Source organism: Ornithorhynchus anatinus, chromosome 3, assembly GCF_004115215.2.
Source record: "Ornithorhynchus anatinus isolate Pmale09 chromosome 3, mOrnAna1.pri.v4, whole genome shotgun sequence".
NCBI lineage: Eukaryota > Metazoa > Chordata > Mammalia > Monotremata > Ornithorhynchidae > Ornithorhynchus > Ornithorhynchus anatinus.
The window spans coordinates 134,292,195-134,313,254 of record NC_041730.1 but is presented as its reverse complement, the minus strand read 5'-3'; the positions used below and the strand labels follow the sequence as shown (position 1 = coordinate 134,313,254).

Below are 21,060 nucleotides of genomic sequence, written 5' to 3'. Positions count from 1 at the left end.
CTCAGCTGTTTAATTGAAATCTTAATAAAAATAGTAATAATAATCATAATAAGGCTATCCGTTAAGCTCTTACCATGTCCCAGGCACTGTTCTAAGCACTGGTGTAGATACAAGGTAATCAGGTTGGACACGGTCTCTATCCCACATGGGACTCACAGTCTTAATCCCCATTTTATAGATGAGGGAACTGAGCCAAAGATAAGTGAAGTGACTTGCCCAAGGTCACACAGCAGATACGTGGTGGAGCCGGGATTAGAACCTACGTCCTCCGACTCCCAGGACCGTGCTCTTTCCACCAGGCTCTTCTTCTGACACTGGAGCCTCCAGATTCCCCACACTGAATCCGAGGGTTTTTGTCACCAGGTAGGGAGAGCACATTTCTTATCCCTATTCCACAGAGGAGGAAACTGAGGCCCAGGCAGGCTAAGCGAATTTTGCGAGACTGCATGGCAGACCGGTGGCAGAGCTGGGACTAGACTCCAAGCTTCTTGTCTTCTCCAGTGGGGAGGGGACAAGGGCCACTGCCCACCAAAGGGCTACGTGATCAGTTTCAAAGCTAATATTAATCGGTGTCATTCCCTCAGTGGTTACTATGTGCAGGCACCGTACTAAGCATTTGGGAGAGTACAAGCGTTTTTAGATATGATCCTTGGCCTTAGAGACAGCATCATCTATTCCTTGGAAAGTTTACCAACCTTTCGTGGGTCGGGATGTCTTCTTGAATATCATATCATCGTACAGGAGGCAGAACCTGCTAGCTGTTCGGCAAACATCCCACACGCCTTGTTTCCGGGCCACTTTGGCGAGGTCTGCCCAGATTTGGATTCTGCCCCCGGAAATAGAAAAAACATGAATATGAGACCTAAATTCCAAAATAGTTCCTAAAACTTCAGCATGGACCAGAGAGGTAGCTATTATTTAGGCATTGGGAAGGAAAAAAACAGCATGAGAAGCAGCGTGGCTTAGTGGGAAGAGACCGGGCTTGGGAGTCAGAGGTCATGGGTTCGAATTCCGCCTCTGCCACTTGTCAGCTGTGTGACTGCGGGCAAGTCACTTCACTTCTCTGGGCCTCAGTTACCTCATCTGTAAAATGGGGATGAAGACTGTGAGCCTCACGCTGGACAACCTGATTACCCTGTATCTACCCCAGCAATTAGAACAGTGCTCGGCACATAGTAAGCGCTTAACGAATACCAACATTATCATTATTATTACAAGATTTCAGATTACAAATTGATAATCAGTGGAAAAGTAAGGTTCCACTCCCAAATCCATTGATTTTTAATGAGAAAAAGTAAAGGATTTGATAACCATAGACCTTAAGGGGCAGAAGCAGTTTGGCTCTGTGGAAAGAGCACTGGCTTTGGAGTGAGAGGTCATGGGTTCGAATCCCCGCTCGGCCACTTGTCAGCTGTGTGACTTTGGGCAAGTCACTTCACTTCTCGGTGCCTCAGTTACCTCATCTGTAAAATGGGGATTAAGACTGTGAGCCCCACGTGGGACAACCTGATGACTCTGTGTCTACCCCAGCGCTTAGAACAGTGCTTGGCACATAGTAAGCGCTTAACAAATACCAACATTATTAAGGGGCAGTATCATTTCCTGGCAAATTTGGATTTACCAAAGATTAGGGAAATCCCTATTCACCTGGGCAGGAGACTTGAAACTTTCATATGAAAATCAATCATTCATTCATTCAACTGTATTTATTGAGTGTATTTACTGTGTGCGGAGCACTGTACTAAGTGCTCGAGAAAGTACAATACAGCAACAAAGAGTGCCCACAGTGCGCTCTCAGTCTAGTAGGAAGGAGACAGACGTCAATACGAATAAACGGACATCTATATAAATAAAGAAAATGACAGATATATACATAAGCGCTGTGGGGAGGAGAGGGAGGAAGAGCAAAGGGAGCAGGTCAAGGTGACGCAGAAGGGAGTGGGAGATGAGGAAAAATGGGGCTTAGTCTGGGAAGGCCTCTTGGAGGAGATGGGTCTTCGGCAAGGCTTTGAACTGGGGGAGAGTCACTGTGTGGTGGATTTGAGGAGGGAGGGTGTTCCAGCCCAAAAGCAGGACGTGGGCCAGAGGTCGGCGGCGAGACAGACGAGATAGAGGCACGGTGAGAAGATTAATAACGATGTTGGTATTTGTTAAGCGCTTACCATGTGCAGAGCAGTGTTCTAAGCGCCGGGGTAGACACGAGGGAATCAGGTTGTCCCACGTGGGGTCACAGTCTTAATCCCCATTTTACAGATGAGGTAACTGAGGCACAGAGAAGTGAAGTGACTTGCCCAAATTAGCACCAAAGGAGCCGAGTCTGTGGACTGGGTTGAAGGAGAGCAGTGAGGTGAGGTAGGAAGGGGCAAGCGGATGGAGAGCTTTAAAGCCAACGGTGAGGAGTTTTTGTTTGATACGGAGGTGGATAGGCAACCGTTGGTGACTTTTGAGAAGGAGGATGATGCGTCCTCAACGTTTCTGTAGAGAAACGATCCGGGCAGCAGAGTGAAGTATGGACTGGAGTGGGGAGAGGTCAGCAAGGATGCTGCTGCAGTCACCTAGGCGCGATAGGATGTGTGATTGTACTAACACGGTAGCTGTTTGGATGGAGAGGAAAGGGCGGATCTTGGAGATATCGTGAAGGTGAGACTGGCAGGTTTTGGTGACGAATTGAATATGTGGGTTGAATGAGAGAGCAGGCTCAAGGGAAATGTCAAGGCTTATGAGACAGGAAGGACGGTGGTGCCGTCTACAGTGATGGGAAAGTCTGGGAGGGGACAGGGTTTGGGTGGGAAGATAAGGAGCTCTGTTTTGGACTCGTTTGAGGTTCATTCATTCAATAGTATTTATTGAGCACTTACTATGTGGAGAGCACTGGACTAAGCGCTTGGAATGAACAAGTCGGCAACAGATAGAGACGGTCCCTGCCCTTTGACGGGCTCACGGTCTTATCGGGGGAGACGGACAGACGAGAACGATGGCGATAAATAGAGTCGAGGGGAAGAACATCTCGTAAAAACCGATGGCGACTAAATAGAATCGAGGCGATGTCCATTTCATTAACAAAATAAATAGGGTGATGAAAATATATACAGTCGAGCGGACGAGTACAGTGCTGAGGGGAGGGGAAGGGAGAGGGGGAGGAGCAGAGGGAGATGGGGGGAAAAGAGGGTTAGGCTGCGGAGAGGTGAAGGGGGGGCGGTAGGGGGAGTAGAGGGAGAAGGGGAGCTCAGTCTGGGAAGGCCTCTCGGAGGAGGTGAGCTTTAAGTAGGATTTTGAAGAGGGGAAGAGAATCAGTTTGGCGGAGGTGAGGAGGGAGGGCGTTCCGGGACCGTGGGAGGACGTGACCCAGGGGTCGACGGCGGGATAGGCGAGACCGAGGGACGGCGAGGAGGTGGGCTGCGGAGGAGCGGAGCGTGCGGGGTGGGCGGTGGAAAGAGAGAAGGGAGGAGAGGTAGGAAGGGGCAAGGGGATGGAGTGCCTCGAAGCCTAGAGTGAGGAGTTTTTGTTTGGAGCGGAGGTCGATAGGCAACCACTGGAGGTGTTTAAGAAGGGGAGTGACAGGCCCAGAGCGTTTCTGCAGGAAGATGAGCCGGGCGGCGGAGTGAAGAATAGACCGGAGCGGGGCGAGAGAGGAGGTGGGGTGATCAGAGAGAAGGCTGACACAGTAGCCGGGATATATATATATATATATATAGCCGGGATATAACAAGAGGACATCCACATATCCTGTATTGAAGGCAGGAGGAGATGCGAGCCTGGAGGGAGGGAGAGAGATCAGGGCAGAGATGTAGATTTGGGGATCATTTATACAGAGATGGTAGTTGAAGCCATGGGAGCGAATGAATTCTCCAAGGGAATGAGTGTAGATGGAGAATAGAGGATCTAGAACTGAAATTTGAGAGCCCCTCCCCCCACCCACCCGCCCCAAACACTCAGTCAATGGTATTTATTGAGTGTTTTTACTGTGAGCAGGGCATTATACTAGGCTCTTGGGAAAATACAGCATAATAAGGTTTTTGGTTTTAATTTCATTTGTAAAGCATTTACTTTGTGCCAGGCACTGTATTAAGTGCTGGGGTAGGTACAAGATAATCAGGTTGGATACAGGCCATATAATAACAAATAATAATGGTATTTGTTAAGCGCTCAGGATGTGCCAGGCACTGTACTAACCACTGGGGTGGATACGAGCCTATTCATTCATTCATTCATTCATTCATTCATTCATTCATTCATTCATTCATTCATTCAATCATATTTATTAAGCGCTTACTGTGTGCAGAGCACTGAACTAAGCGTTTGGAAAGTACAATGCAGCAATAAAGAGAGACAATCCCTGCCCATACTGGGTTTACAGTCTAGAAAGGGCAAGACAGACATCAAAAGTAAACAGGAATCAATATAAATAAATAGAATTATAGATACATACGAATCAAAACAAGTAAACAGGCATCAACATTAATGGAATTATAGATATACTTAAGTACTGGAGTGGGGAGAAGAGCAAAGGGAGCGAGTCGAGGTGTCGCGGAAGGGAGGGGGAGCTGAGGGAAAGGGGGGCTTAGTCTGGGAAGGCCTCTTGGAGGAGGTGAGCCTCCAGTAGGGTTTGAAGGGGGGGAGGGTGACGAAGCGAGAATTAGAACCAGGTCCTCTAACTCCAAGGTCTGTGCACTTTCTACTGGGCCACGCTGCCACTGGCCTATTTGGTAGGTATTTTCCCAGCCAACTAGGGGATTTTTGTCTACAAGGGGAAACGGACATTAAAATAAATTATGGATATGCACATACATGTTATGGGGCTGAGGGTGGGGTGAATATCAAGAGCGTAAAGACTGTAAGCTTTTTCTTCTAGCCACTGCACACAGTAAGTGCTCAATAAATACGACTGATCGATCTGTTGCTTAAAGGGTACAAATCCAAGTAATGGGATCAGGACACTGGTAGATGTTTTGAATCATAGAAAGCAATTGTTTAACTCCATTAGCAATAAAAAGTAAATTCTTGTCATGCTTGTGCTGGGTAAGATTGCTTTTGGAAGATCATTTTCCACATTAATGTCTATTCTTCCCTCCCTTATATACCTTGACTGCTATTTCAGTCCTTTCACATTCCCTAACACACATGTTCATTTATTTGTTCAATTGTATTTATTGAGTGCTTACTTTATCCCAGCTCTGCCACTTGTCAGCTTTGCGACTGTGGGCAAGTCACTTAACTTCTCTGTGCCTCAGTTACCTCATCTGTAAAATGGGGATTAACTGTGAGCCTCACGTGGGACAACCTGATTACCCTGTATCTACCCCAGCGCTTAGAACAGCGCTCTGCACATGGTAAGCGCTTAACAAATACCAACATTATTATTATTACTTATGCAAGTCATTGTGCTAAGCACTTGAGTACAATATAATAATAAATAGACACACTCCCTGTCCCCAGTGAGCTCACGGTCTAGAGGACAAACTCGCACCCAGAGCATTTGTGTCAATCAATCATTGTGTTGGTCTCCACCCTTGAAGGGCAGAGCTCGTGTTCACAAATTCTGTTGTACTCCCTTAAGTGCTCTGCACATAATACAGTGCTCAGTGCATGGTTGTCGTTCAATAAATGTTCATTCATTCATTCAATCGTATTTATTCATTCATTTATTCAATAGTATCTATTGAGCGCTTACTATGTGCAGAGCACTGTATTAAGCTCTTGGAAAGTACAATTCGGCAACAGATAGAGACAATCTCTGCCCAACAATGGGCTCACCGTCTAGAAGGGGGAAGAGAGACAATAAAACAAAACAAGTAGGCATCGATAAATAGAATTATAGATACAGATACATCATTAGTAAAATAAATAGGGTAATACATATGTACAAATATACACAAGTGCTGTGGGGCAGGGAAGGGAGTGGAGCAGAGGTGATGGGGAGGGGAGGAAGAGGAGAGGAAAAGGGGGGCTCAGTCTGGGAAGGCCTCCTGGAGGAGGCGAGCTCTCAGTAGGGCTTTGAAGGGGGGAAGAGAGCTAGTTTGGCGGAGGTGAGGAGGGAGGGCGTTCTGGGAGAGCGGGAGGACGTGGGCCAGGGGTCGACGGAGGGACAGGAGAGAACGAGGCACAGTGAGGAGGTTAGCGGCAGAGGAGCGGAGTATAATACTTTAGTGATCGTTGCTTGGGGAAATGTCAGTCAGTCAACCAGTCAATCGTATTTACTGAGCACTTACTGTGTGTAGAACACTGCACTAAGCACATGGGAGAGGACAGTATAAGTCACAAGGAAACACGTGCTGCCTACTTGCAAAGCACTCTGAGTTAGGACAAAATTCCATATATTTTTAGAAGATGAATGGGTAAGAAACTATTGCTGCCATTAAGTCCTCTAGACTGTAAGCTTGTAATGGGCAGGGAATGTGGCTGCTAATTCTGTTGTATTGTAGCCTCCCAAGCGCTTAGTAATAATAATAATTATGGTATTTGTTAAGTGCCTACTATGTGCAGAGCACTGTTCTAAGTGCTGGGTAGATACAAGGTCATCAAGTTGTCCCACATGGGGCTCACAATCTTAATCCCCATTTTACAGATGAAGTAACTGAAGCACAGAGAAGTTAAGTGACTTGCCCAAAGTCACACAGCTGAGTGGCGGAGTCCGATTCGAACCCACGACCTCTGACTCCCAAGCCCGTGCTCTTCCAACTAAGCCATTCTGTTGCTTCTACAGTGCTTTGCACATGGTAAGCGCTCAGTGAATACAATGGATTGATTAAGTAGTTGTCGTTGTTTTATGCCGTCGAGTCGAGTCACGGTTCGCTCTCACGGCTTTGACTACCATCTCTACGCAGATGACACGCAGATCTACATCTCTGCCCCCGTCCTCTCCCCCGCCCTTCACGCTCGCGTCTCCTCCCGCCTCCGGGACGTCTCCACCTGGATGTCGGCCCGCCACCTAAAACTCAACATGAGCAAAACTGAGCTCCTCATCTTCCCTCCCAAGCCCGGTCCTCTCCCAGACTTCCCTATCACCGTGGATGGTACGACCGTCCTTCCCGTCTCTCGGGCCCGCGACCTCGGTGTCATCTTTGACTCGTCTCTCTCGTTCACCCCACGCATCCGATCTGTTACCAAGACCTACCGATCTCACCTTTACAATATCGCCAAGATCCGCCCTTTCTTCTCCACCGAGATGGCTACCTTACTGCTACGGGCTCTCGTTATATCCCGGCTAGACTACTGTGTCAGCCTTCTCTCTGATCTCCCTTCCTCCTCTCTCGCCCCACTCCGGTCTATTCTTCACTCCGCTGCCCGGCTCAGCTTCCTGCAGAAACGCTCTGGGCCCGTCACTCCCCTTCTTAAACACCTCCAGTGGTTGCCTATCGACCTCCACTCCAAACAAAAACTCCTCACTCTAGGCTTCGAGGCTCTCCGTCACCTTGCCCCTTCCTACCTCTCCTCCCTTCTCTCTTTCCACCGCCCACCCCGCACGCTCCGCTCCTCCGCCGCCCACCTCCTCGCCATCCCTCGGTCTCGCCCATCCCGCCGTTGACCCCTGGGCCGCGTCCTCCCGTGGTCCCGGAACGCCCTCCCTCCTCACCTCCAACAATCTAATTCTCTTCCCCTCTTCAAATCCCTACTTAAAGCTCACCTCCTCCAAGAGGCCTTCCCAGACTGAGCTCCCCCCTTTTTCCCTCTGCTCCCTCTACCCCCCTTCACCTCTCTGCAGCTAAACCCTCTTCTCCCCCCCTTTTCCTCTCCTCCTCCCCGTCTCCTGTCCCACCCCCTCAGCACTGTACTCATCCGCTCAATTGTATATATCTTCATCACCCTATTTATTTTGTTTAATGAGATGTATATCACCCTGATTCTATTTATTTGCCATTGTTTTATGAGAAGTTCTTCCCCTTGACTCTATTCATCGCCATTGTTCTCGTCTGTCCGTCTCCCCCGATTAGACCGTAAGCCCGTCAGAGGGCAGGGACTGTCTCTATCTGTTGCCGATCTGTACAGTCCAAGCGCTTAGTACAGGGCTCTGCACATAGTAAGCGCTCAATAAATACTACTGAATGAATGAGTCCGACCCATAGCAGCGCCACGGACGCATCTCTCCCAGAGCGCCCCACCTCTATCTGCAAAACTCGGGCAAAATCTGCAAAACACTTTTACTTTGCCCACAGTGTCAAGATGTTTACGAATTTTGTATTTGCATGTATCGGATGTGTTTGCATGTGGAAGATTCACTGGCAACTGAAAGATTTTTTTTTTAATTAGAAGCAGAGTTACCCAGTGGAAAGAGGCTGGGCCTAGGAATCAGAAGGATGGGTTCTAATCCTGGCTCTGCCATTTATCTTTTGCTTGACCTTGGACAAGTCATTTACCTTTCTCTTGGCCTCAGATATCTAATCTATAAATTGGGGATTAAGACTGGGAGCCGCATGTGGGACAGAGATGATGCCCAACTGATTATTATTGGATCTACCCCAGCGATTAGTAGTGTCTGGCACTTAGTAAGCACTTAACATGTACCATTAAAAAAATACACAGGGTATTGGCACAAGGAAAATGTCAATACAAAATCTCCATTAATTCTATCTTTCCATTTATGATATAAAAATAAATTTTTCTTGGTTACCTCTCTTTTTCATTTTCACGCCCTAATCGTTTCAAATGTCCTCCGGCTTTCTCTACACTCTTGGTGTGATGGTGAGCTTTTGCACAGAGAAAACTGATCTGGCTCCTGCTTTTGCCTGTGGAAACTTAAAGTAGAGAAACAAATGCAAACGTTTAAACCATAGAGCAGGTGGATGTGGGAAGCTTGGGAAGCAGTGTGGCCTAGGGGATCGAGCATGGACCTAGGAGTCAAAAGGATGTGGGTTCTAATCTTGACTTCATCACTTGTCTTCTGTGTGACGTTGGGCAAGTCATTTCACTTCTCCGTTACCTCATCTGTAAAATGGGGAATAAGACCGAGTCCCATGTGGGATTTGGAATGTGCCCTACCTACGACTAGCTTGTATCTACTGCAGAACTTAGAAAACTGACACATACTAAGTGCTTAAATAAATACCATTAATAAAAACAGGAAAAAAAACACCTGGATTTCAAAAACAGACAATATAAGGAGTATGGATCCATCTGTAATTCTTGAAGCTGGCTACATGAACTTCTGCATTAAATCCATCAACAATCTGAGCGAGGTGTACTGTTAGAAGCTGGAGGAGAAGAGATTGTTACTCAAGGGAAATTCACTCATTCATTCATTGAATCGTATTTATTGAGCACTTTCTGTGTGCAGAGCACTGTATGAATAATAATGTTGGTATTAAGTGTTTACTATGTGCACAGCACTGTTCTAAGCGCTGGAGTAGATACAGGGTGATCAGATTGTCCCACGTGGGGCTCAAAGTTTTAATCCCCATTTTACAGATGAGGGAACTGAGGATCAGAGAAGTTAAGTGACTTGCCCACAGTCACACAGCCGACAAGTGGCGGAGCCGGCATTCGAACCCCCGACCTCTGACTTCCAAGCCCGGGCTCTTTCCACTGAGCCACGCTGCTTCTCTTGGGAAAGTACAATACAACAATAAACAGTGACATTTCCTGCGCATAACGAGTTTAAATTCTAGGGCAGGGGAGACAGACATCAATGCAAATAAATAAAATTACATATATGCACATAAGTGTTGTGGGGCTGGGAGGGGGAAAGAGCAAAGGGAGCAGGGGAGATGAGGAAAAGTAGGGCTTAGTCTGGGAAGACCTCTTGGAGGAGATGTGCCTTCAATAAAGCTTTGAAGCACGGGAGAGTCATTGTCAAATTTGAGGAGGAAATGATTCATTATTTATGGGATAAAGTTAATGAAAAAGCCAAATCTCCATGTAATAGCAGCCAGAGACCTAAAAAGCCCTGCCTCTTTCTCAGGAAATAACCCCAGGATGGGGACATACGTCCACAAAGGAGATTTTCACAATCTGAGACTGGACAGTTATTGCCTTCCTCTATTCATTCATTCATTCATTCATTAGTATTTATTGAGCGCTTACTATGTGCAGAGCACTGTACTAAGCGCTTGGAATGTACAAATTGTCAACAGATAGAGACAGTCCCTGCCCACTGACGGGCTTAGAGTCTAATCGGGGGAGACAGACAGACAAAAACAATAGCAATAAATAGAATCGAGGGAATGAACATCTCATTAAAACAATAGCAATAAATAGAATCAAGGGGATGTACATCTCATTAACAAAATAAATAGGTTAATAAAAATATATACAGTTGAGCGGACGAGCACAGTGCTGAGGGGAGGGGAAGGGAGAGGGGGAGGAGCAGAGGGAAAGGGGAGAAAAGAGGACTTAGCTGAGGGGAGGTGAAGGGGGGGTAAAGGGGGAGCAGAGGGAGCAGAGGGAAAAGGGGAAGCTCAGTCTGGGAAGGCCTCTTGGAGGAGGTGAGTTCTAAGTAGGGTTTTGAAGAGGGGAAGAGAGTTAGTTTGGCGGAGGTGAGGAGGGAGGGCGTTCCGGGACCGCGGGAGGACGTGGCCCGGGGGTCGACGGCGGGATGGGCCAGAACGGGGGACGGTGAGGAGGTGGGCGGCAGAGGAGCGGAGCGTGCGGGGTTGGCAGTGGAAAAGTAGGTAGTGGCTCCTTCAAGAATCTCAAGAGGAAAGCTGACATATTTAGCAAGACCTGCTGACATGCCCACTACCAAACACCTTCTGATCTGACCTTGAAACAATCAACCGAGGAAATGAAATATCAATAAAAAAATTGACAACAGCCATGTAGAGATATTTTTCTTTCTAAATTAAAAAAATGGCTGAAAGAATAAAGGTAACATCAAAGAAAGTAGATATGGGGAAATAGATAGCACATATGAATATGTCTATCAAAGATAAATGAATAAACAGAGATATATTAAGAAGAAGAATAACTGGGATATTCCTTCAGATATTAATATGTGCCAATCACCGTTCTAAGTAGGATAGGTACAAAATAATCAGGTCAGAACAGTCCTTGCCCCTTAAGGGAGTCACTGTCTAAGCTGGAGGGAGAAGAGGTATTTTATCTCCATTTTTGGAAATAAAACTGAGGCACTGAGAATATAAATAATTGTGATTTTTTTAAGCCTATACTATGTGCCAAGCACTGTACTAAACCCTGGGGTAATAATAATGATAATGTTGGTATTTGTTAAGCGCTTACTATGTGCAGAGCACTGTTCTAAGCGCTGGGGTAGATACAGGGTAATCAGGTTGTCCCACGTGAGGCTCACAGTTAAAGATTTTAAAAGATGAAGTAACTGAGGCCCAGAGAAGTGAAGTGACTTGCCCACAGTCACACAGCTGACAAGTGGCAGAGACGGGAGTCGAACTCATGACCTCTGACTCCAAAGCCCAGGCTCTTTCCACCGAGCCACGCTGCTTAGATATCAAGTTGGACAGAGTCCCCGTCCCCTTTGGGGTTCACAGCCTAAATAATGGGGAGAACATTCATTCAATAGTATTTATTGAGTGTTTACTATGTGCAGAGCACTGTACTAAGCGCTTGGAATGGACAAATCGGTAACAGATAGAGACAGTCCCTGCCCTTTGATGGGCTTAGAGTCTCTTATGTGTTTCTACTTTACAGGTGAGGAAACTGAGACATAGAGAAGCGAAGTGACTTGCTGAAGGTCACACAGTAGACAAGTGGCGGAGTCAGAATTAGAACCCAAGTTCCCAGACTCCCAGGTTCATGCTCTTTCCACTAGGCTGGGCTGCAGGAAACCTGAGCGCTTGTGTAGAAAAAAGGCACATGGGTTCTGATGCACATACACAATTTAGTTGAATGAATCTCAGTGACATTTTGAAACTGAGATGGGGACAGAAATGAGCGGGTAAAATGCAAATACTTTCAAAACAACAGTAGCAGAGTATTCCTCAAAACCTTTCTTTCTAGAAGACGTAGGCCCAAGACATATATTTGTTTCCAATTCTGGGGAGGCGATTTGATCAATTTGAGTTCCTCCTCTCTAAAACAGCCTACTCAAAGCCTCCAATACGTGGCTCAATGGAAAGAGCCCGGGCTTGGGAGTCAGAGGTCATGGGTTCGACTCGCGGCTCTGCCACCTGTCAGCTGTGTGACTGTGGGTGAGTCACTTCACTTCTCTGGGCCTCAGTGACCTCATCCGTAAAATGCGGATTAACTGTGAGCCTCACGTGGGACAACCTGATTCCCCTGTCTCTACCCCAGCGATTAGAACAGTGCTCTGCACATAGTAAGCACTTTACTAATACCAACATTATTATTCTCTCCATACCAAGGTTTATGGCTTTTCCCGTCATATGTATTTGCGCTTCTCACCCACTCCCCCTCAGCTGGCACTCTCAAACTCCGGTTCTAACTGCACCTCACTCTTGACTCTCCGACTCCTGACCTCTCGCTCACGCTATTCCCCCTTCTGCAAACTCCTCCCTCAGTCTAATAGGTTACTTCACAACTCTCCCCATTTGATTAGACCGTAAGCCCGTCAAAGGGCAGGGACTGTCTCTATCTGTTACTGATTTGTCCATTCCAAGCGCTTAGTACAGTGCTCTGCACATAGTAAGCGCTCAATAAATACTATTGAATGAATGAATGAACGACAAGTCCTCCTAAAATCCCATCTCTTATAAACTCTCCATTGGCAAATTCTCAATGAAGAGCAACGTGGCCTAGTTTAAAAAGTCCGGGTCTGGGAGTCAGAGGACCTGGGTTCTAATCCTGGCTCTGCCACTTGTCTGCTGTGAGGCCTTGGGCAAGTCACTTCACTTCTCTGAGCCTTAGTTACCTCATCTGTAAAATGGGGATCAAGACTGAGAGCCCCATGTGGGACATGGGCTGTGTCCAACCTGTCTTGGATGTAGCATGGCACTTGGTAAGTGGGAAGCAGCCTGGCTCAGGGGAAGCGCCCTGGCTCAGTGGAAAGAGCCTGGGCTTTGGAGTCAGGGGTCATGGGTTCGATTCCCAGCTCTGCCACTTGTCAGCTGTGTGACTGTGGGCGAGTCACTTAACTTCTCTGTGCAACAGTTACCTCATCTGTAAAATGGGGATTCAGACTGTGAGCCTCATGTGGGACAACCTGATGACCCTGTATCTCCCCCAGTGCTTAGAACAGTGCTCTGTACAGAGTAAGCGCCTAACAAATACCAACATTATTAAGTGCCTGATACAGACCCCTCAAGACTATAAGTTTGTTGTGGGCAGGGAATGTGTTGTAATAATTATGATGCTGGTATTTGTTAAGCACTTACTATGTGCCAAGCACTGTTCTAAGCACTGACCCTCCAAGCACTTAGTATATTGCTCTGCACACCATAAGTGATCGATAAATATGATTGATTAATCAATTGATAGTAAATGCTCAACAAATACCATTAAAAAAAATTCCCCACACTTTGAGAAGCAGTATGGTGTATAGCAGCACAGGCCTGGGAGTCAGAAGATCATGAGTTCTAATCCCGGCTCTGCCATTTGTATGCTGTGTGACCTTGGACAAGTCACTTCACTTCTCCGGGACTCAGTTCCCTCATATGTCAAATGGGGATTGAGACTGAGAGCCCCACATGAGACAGGGACTGTGATCGGCTTGATTTGCTTCCATACGCCCCAGCTCTGAGAACAGAGCCTGGCACATCGTAAGCACTTAAATACCATAGTTATTATTATTATTCAATCCAAAAGCCAGTGGAAAGAGCCCGGGCTTTGGAGTCAGAGGTCATGGGTTCGAATCCCGCTCTGCCACTTGTCAGCTGTGTGACTGTGGGCAAGTCACTTCACTTCTCTGTGCCTCAGTTACCTCATCCGTAAAATGGGGATTAAGACTATGAGCCCCAAGTGGGACAACCTGATTCCCCTGTGCCTACCCCAGTGCTTAGAACAGTGCTCTGCACATAGTAAGTGCTTAACAAATACCAACATTATTACTCTTAGCATTTATGTCCATCCTCAGTACTTATAAATCTATACTCAATTCAAAATTTTATTCTGACATTTGGTTTAATTTTATTATATCCTTCCCTTTCTTCTGACTCCAACTATTTGAAAATAATGCATGTCTGCTTCCCCCCCCTTAGATTGCAAGTTTCTAGAGGGCAGGGACCACATTCTTTGCTTTCTCAGATCCTCAATCTTGTAGGAATTCAATGGGTTCCATTGACTGATGGGTCAAAATCACCAAATTCTACTTGTGTCTCTAATTTTTGCCTTCTGTAGTCAGTGAGTGGGCGATCCTTTGTGACAGTGTGAAGGAGAAAAAGGGAGAAGAGAGAGGGAGGAAAAGAGAGAGTGTGTGGAAGAGAGAGAGAAAGGAAGTGGTGGATCAGAGCCAGCTGAATGGATGGATGCCTTAGTGTCCTTAAAATGGCTTAAGGGTAGGAAAATAAGCCCCTTGAAAGAAGGTTAGATGAATCACAGGTGTTTAGCCTAGATAAGAGGGAGATTTATTGACTGTCTGCAACGATGTAAAGGGATTTTTGTACAGGAACAACGCTGATCTATTCCTCTACACACCCTCTGAGACTAAATAAAAAGACGTTTGGGCAAATTCCGTTGGAAATGTGCATGGGAAGAGAAGCAGTGTGGTCTAATGGAAAAAGCCCTCTAGACTGTAAGCTTGTTGTGGGCAGGTAATGTGTTTGTTTATTGTTATGCTGTACTCTCTCAAGTGCTCAGTACAGTGCTTTGCCCACAGTAAGCGCTCAATTCATTCAATAGTATTTCTTGAGCGCTTACTATGTGCAGAGCACTCTATTCAATAATAATGTTAATAATGTTGGTATTTGTTAAGCGCTTACTATGTGCAGAGCACTGTTCTAAGCGCTGGGTAGATACTGCGTAATCAGGTCGTCCCACGTGAGGCTCACAGTTAATCCCCATTTTCCAGATGAGATAACTGAGGCCCAGAGAAGTGAAGTGACTTGCCCACAGTCACACAGCTGACAAGTGACAGAGCCGGGATTCAAACCCATGACCGCTGACTCCCAAGCCCCTGCTCTTTCCTCTGAGCCACGCTGCTTCTCGTATTCAATAAATATGAATGACTGACTGAACAACTAGTGCATGGGCCCGGGAGTCAGAAGGCCAGGGTTCAAATCCCGGTTCGGCCACTTGTCTGCTGTGTGACCTTGGGCTAGTCACCGATTTATCGTTGCCTCAGTCACTGCACATGTAAAATGGAGATTAAGACTGTGAGCCCTAAGTGGAACAGGGACTGTATCCAACCTGGATCTACCCCAGCACTTAGTACAGTGCCTGGCACATAGTAAGCTCTTAACAAAGATCATTTAAAGAAAACAAAAGCCAGAACTTGTCAACACCTAGGAGACATCATCGTCCCGGGAGGTTGGGCAGCCTCTCCTCTTGCCTTGAACAAAAAGGAGACTCAACCACTAGTGTCGGCTCCACGTTTGGCCGTCTGCCCGTCTGAAAACGGAACGTGGTCCTGGGAAACAGAAAGTCATGTGTTCTAAACTTGGCTCTGCCACTTGCCTGCTTGGTGACCTTGGGTGAGTTGTTTCACTTCCCTGTGGCTCAGTTACCTGATCTGTAAAATGGGGATTGAGACTGTGAGCCCCAGGTGGGACAGGGACCGTATCCAACCCGATTTGCTTGTAACCCCCTAGTGCTTAGTACAGTGCCTGCCACATAGTAAGTGCTTAACAAATACCACAATTATTAATAGCATTCAACCCGAGGGAGTCCGAGGCCCCGCAATCTGATTATTCTACAAATGCAGCTTTCAAACGCCCTTCTCTTTCTTGCTGAGCGTCTGGAACTTGGAAGCACGTTGTGTGCATGTGAATGTGGAAAGGAAGCCAGAGAGAGACTGATTTGAATTTTTCTCCTTTCTCCTCTTCTTTTTTTCTTTCCTTTCTCCTTCCTCTCCCTCTGGGTTCCTCTATCAGCCACACTGGATTCATGATCTAGATTCTCCCTTTTCCCAGTTCACACAGCTCTCCCCATTTTTCCAGCTTTTTCTCTCCACCCCCGCGGTTAGCTCATCTTTCTTTTTTCTGTACTTCCTCCCCTTAGTGTCCATGGCAGAGATGGGCTCTAACCACCAGTGGCCATCGTGCTTTTTTTGTTGTTGTTATGTTTGCTTTTTATCGTACTTGTTAAGTGTTTACTATGCACCACACACTGTACTAAGCCTCACTCTAGGCTTCAAGGCTCTCCATCACCTCGCCCCTTCCTACCTCTCCTCCCTTCTCTCTTTCCACCACCCACCCCGCACGCTCCGCTCCTCCGCCGCCCACCTCCTCGCCGTCCCTCGGTCTCGCCCATCCCGCCGTCGACCCCCGGGCCGCGTCCTCCCGCGGTCCCGGAACGCCCTCCCTCCTCACCTCCGCCAAACTGATTCTCTTTCCCTCTTCGAAACCCTACTTAAAACTCACCTCCTCTGAGAGGCCTTCCCAGACTGAGCTCCTCTTCTCCCTCTACTCCCTCTGCCACCCCCCCTTTACCTCTCCGCAGCTAAACCCCCTTTTTCCCCTTTTCCCTCTGCTCCTCCACCTCTCCCTTCCCATCCCCACAGCACTGTACTCGTCCGCTCAACTGTATATATTTCCATTACCCTATTTATTTTGTTAATGAATTGTACATCGCCTCGATTCTATTTAGTCGCCATCGGTTTTTACGAGATGTTCTTCCCCTTGACTCTATTTATTGCCATTGTGCTTGTCTGTCCGTCTCCCCCGATTAGACCGTAAGCCCGTCAAACGGCAGGGACTGTCTCTATCTGTTGCCGACTTGTTCATCCCAAGCCCTTAGTACAGTGCTCTGCACATAGTAAGCGCTCAATAAATACTATTGAATGAATGAACTAAGCGCTGGGGTAGATATTCCTTCATTCAATCATTTTTATTGAGCGCTTACTGTGTGCAGCACACTGTACTAAGTGCTTGGAAGAGTTTTTTTGTTATTTTTAAAAACGGTATTTGTTAGGCACTTACTACGTACCAGGCACCGTATTAAGCACTGGGGTAGATACAAGCCGATCAGGTTGGGCACACAGGGCTCCCAGGTTTAATCCTCATTTTAGAGATGAGATAACTGAGGCACAGGGAACTTAAGTGACTTGCCCAAGGTCACCCAGGTGACAAATGCCTTAGCCAGGATGAGAACCCAAGTCCTTCCGACTCCCAGGCCCGGGCTCTAGCTACTAGGCCATGATGTTTCTCACTAGGCCTCACTGCTGTCCACAGTGTGCTTGAATTCTAGAAGGGTAGAAAGATGTCATTATAAATAAATGATAATAATGATGGTATTTGTTGAGGGTTTACTATGTGCCAAGCACTGTTCTAAGGGCTTAGGTAGATACAAGGTTATCAGGTTGTCCTGCGTGGGGCTCACAGTCTTAATCCCCATTTTTACAGATGAGGTAACTGAGGCACAGAGAAGTGAAGTTACTTGCCCAAAGTCACACCGCTGACAAGTGACGGAGCCAGAATTAGAACCCACAACCTCTGACTTCCAAGCAGTGCTCTTTCCACTAAACCACACTGCTTCTGAACTACAGATATGTACATAAATGTGGTGGGATTGAGGATGGGGTGAATACCAAAGGGCCTAAGGTCACAGGTAATAATGCTAATGGTATTTGTTAATAATGATAGTATTTGTTAAGCGCTTACTATGTGCCAAGCGCTGTTCTAAGAGCTGAGGTAGATACAAGGTTATCAGGTTGTCCCGCGTGGGGCTCATAGCCTTAATCCCCATTTTACAGATGAGGGAACTGAGGCCCAGATAAGTTAAGTGACTTGCCCAAAGTCACACAGCTGACAAGTAGCGGAACCTTTATTAGAACCCATGACCTCTGACTCCCAAGCCCGTGCTCTTTCCATTGAGCCACGTCTTAAGTGCTTACTCTGTGCCAGGCACTGTACTAAGCCCAGATCCAAGTGTTCAAGAGACACAAAAGGGAGGGGAGAGCTGGGGAAAAGATGGCTTAGCCGAGGAAGTCTTCTCGGAACTTGGCATTTCTAGCAGCGTGGCTCAGTGGAAAAAACCCGGGCTTGGGAGTCAGGGGTCATGGGTTCAAATCCCAGCTCTGCCACTTGTCAGCTGTGTGACTGTAGGCAAGTCACTTCACTTCTCTGGGCCTCAGTTCCCTCATCTATAAAATGGGGATTAAGACTGTGAGCCTCATGTTGGACAACCTGATCACCCTGTATCTACCCCAGCGCTTAGAACAGAGCTCTGCCCATAGTAAGTGCTTAACAAATACCAACATTATTATTATTATTATTAAATAACGAGAATAAGAAAAATCCTTACCTTTAGCTTCATTTTCACTATCCAGGACGATTTGAAAGGTATCGGGAGCTAAAGCGAGGCCTGCATTCACCAACAGAGCCCGCTTTTTCCTCACGCTGTCTTTCTGTCTAGCTTTTTTGGCCTATAAAGAAGAATGTGGATAAATAGAGAGATTTTGTGATCATTAAGTATTCAAGTCTAGACTGTAAGCTCATTATGGGCAGGGAATAGATCTGCAAATTCTGTTATATTAGTGGGGAGCACCATGGCTTAGTGGCTAGACCAGGGTTCTGGGAGTCAGAAGGTCATGGGTTCTAATTCCAGCTCTGCCATGTGTCTGCTGTGTGGCCTTGGACAAGTCACTTCCCTTCCCTGGTCTCAGTTACCTCATCTGTAAAATGGGGATTGAGACTGTGAGCCCCATGTGGGAGAGGGAATGTGTCCAACCCGATTTGCTTCTATCCATCCCAGCGTTTAGTACAGTGCCTGGCACATAGTAAGAACTTAAGAAGTACCATCATTATTTGAGAAGCGGTGTGGCTTAGTGGAAAGAGCACGGGCTTGAGAGTCAGAGGTCGTGGGTCCATTCCCTGCCCACTGTGAGCTAAAGCTAATCAGGTTGATCACCATCAAATATTCCATGCAGGGCTCAGAATTTTCATCCTTATTTTATAGGTGAGGTAACTGAGGGACAGAGAAGTAAAGTGACTTGCCCAAGGTCACCTAACAAAGAAATGGAAGAGCTGAGAGCTCACCTCCTCCAAGAGTCCTTCCCAGACAGAGCTTCCCCTCTTCCCTCTGCTCCCTTTGCTGCCTCTCTGCCCCCCACTTCACCTCCCCTCAGCTAAGCCCCCTTTTCCCCCCCTTTCCCTCTGCTCCTCCCCCCTCCCTTCCCGTCCCCTCAACACTGTGCTCGTCCGCTCATTTGTATATATTTTTATTCCCCTATTTATTTTGTTAATGAGATGTCCATCCCCTCGATTCTATTTATTGCTATTGTTTTTGTCTGTCTGTATCCCCTGATTAGACTGTAAGCTCGTCAGTGGGCAGGGACTGTCTCTATCTGTTGCCGAATTGTACGTTCCAAGCGCTCAATACGGTGCTCTGCACATAGTAAGCGCTCAATAAATACTATTGAATGAATGAATGAATGAACCCTGGTTCTTCTGATTCCCAGACCCATGCTCTATCCACCAGGCCTTGCTCCTTCTCATAATACTCTCCCAAGTGATTAGTACAGTGCTCTGCATGGAGTAAGTAACCTTCTCACTGTACCTTCATCTCACCTGTCTCGGTTCCAAGACCCTCCTCAAACCGGACAATGACTTCCCCCCACTTCAAAGCCTTATTAAAGGCCCATCTCCTCCAAGAAGCCTTCCCAGACTAAGCCCCTCTTTTCCTCTTCTCCCACTCCCTCCTGTGTCACCCTGATTTGCTCCCTTAATTCATCCCCCACCCCAGCCCCTCAGCAATTATGTCCATATCTGTCATTTATCTGTCATTGCCCTGACCTGCTCCCTTTATTCTTTCCCCCTCCCAGCCCCACACCACTTATGTCCATATCTATCATTTATTTATTTGTATTTTTGTCTGTCCTCCCACTGTAGACTGTGAGCTCATGGAGGGCAGGGAATGTGTCTGTTTATTGTTCTATTATACTTTCCCAAGCGCTTAGTAGATTGCTCTGCACACAGTAAGCACTCAATAAATAGAATTGAATGAATATTTACTACTAATAATAATGTTAACAATAATAATGATGGCATCTGTTAAGCGCTTACTATGTGCCAAGCACTGTTCTAAGCGCTGAATAATAATGGTATTTGTTAACCGCTTACTACGTGCCAAGCACTGTTAATAATAATGATAATAATGTTGGTATTTGTTAAGCTCTTACTATGTGCCGAGCACTGTTCTAAGCGCTGGGGTAGACACAGGGGAATCAGGTTGTCCCACGTGGGGCTCACAGTCTTAATCCCCATTTTACAGATGAGGGAACTGTGGCACAGAGAAGTTAAGTGACTTGCCCACAGTCACACAGCCGACAAGTGGCAGAGCTGGGATTCGAACTCATGAGCCCTGACTCCAAAGCCCGCGCTCTTTCCACTGAGCCACGCAGTTCAAAGTCCTGGGTAGATAAAGGTAATCAGGTTGCCCCACGTGGGGCTCACAGTCTTAATCACACTTTTCAAGATGAAGTAACTGAAGCACAGAGAAGTGAAGTGACTTGCCCAAGGTCACACAGTATACAATAATAATGTTGGTATTTGTTAAGCACTTACTATGTGCAGAGCACTGTTCTAAGCGCTGGGGTAAACAGAGGGGAATCAGGTTGTCCCACGTGGGGCTTACAGTCTTAATCCCCATTTTATAGATGAGGGAACTGAGGCACAGAGAAGTTAAGTGACTTGTCCACAGTCACACAGCTGACAAGTGGCAGAGCTGGGATTTGAACTCATGAACCCTGACTCCAAAGCCCGTGCTCTTTCCACTGCGCCACACTGCTTCTCTAACAGTATACAAGTGGGGATCCAGGATTAGAACCCAGATCCTGTCGCTCCCAAGCCCACACTCTTTTCCACTAGGCCACACTGCTTCCCTAAGGCCATACTGATGAGCTGGAAGAGTGTTCTCCGGTACACAGTTTCCAAAGCTGCATTATCACTTCCTTGATAATAACAATGATAATAATGGTGGTATTTGTTAAGCGCCTACTATATGCCAGGCACTGTACTCAGCGCTGGGGTGGATACAAGCAAATTGGGTTCGACACAGTCCCCGTCCCACAAGGGGCTCACAGTCTTAATCCTCATTCAT

General features: G+C 46.9%; 1 protein-coding gene across 4 annotated transcripts in view; it reads right to left on the bottom strand.

Moving 5' to 3' along the window:
* CFAP46 (cilia and flagella associated protein 46) overlaps positions 1 to 21,060 on the bottom strand; it is a 193,175-nt gene that overhangs the window by 133,768 nt on the left and 38,347 nt on the right. For all 4 annotated transcript variants that reach the window (XM_029061715.1, XM_029061716.1, XM_029061717.1 and 1 more), the window contains exons 14-16: positions 18,265 to 18,385; positions 8,609 to 8,732; positions 696 to 826 (exon numbers count right to left, since the gene is read on the bottom strand). In XM_029061715.1, coding sequence (XP_028917548.1) covers positions 696 to 826; positions 8,609 to 8,732; positions 18,265 to 18,385 — 376 coding nt within the window. The remainder of the gene's footprint in view (positions 1 to 695; positions 827 to 8,608; positions 8,733 to 18,264; positions 18,386 to 21,060) is intronic.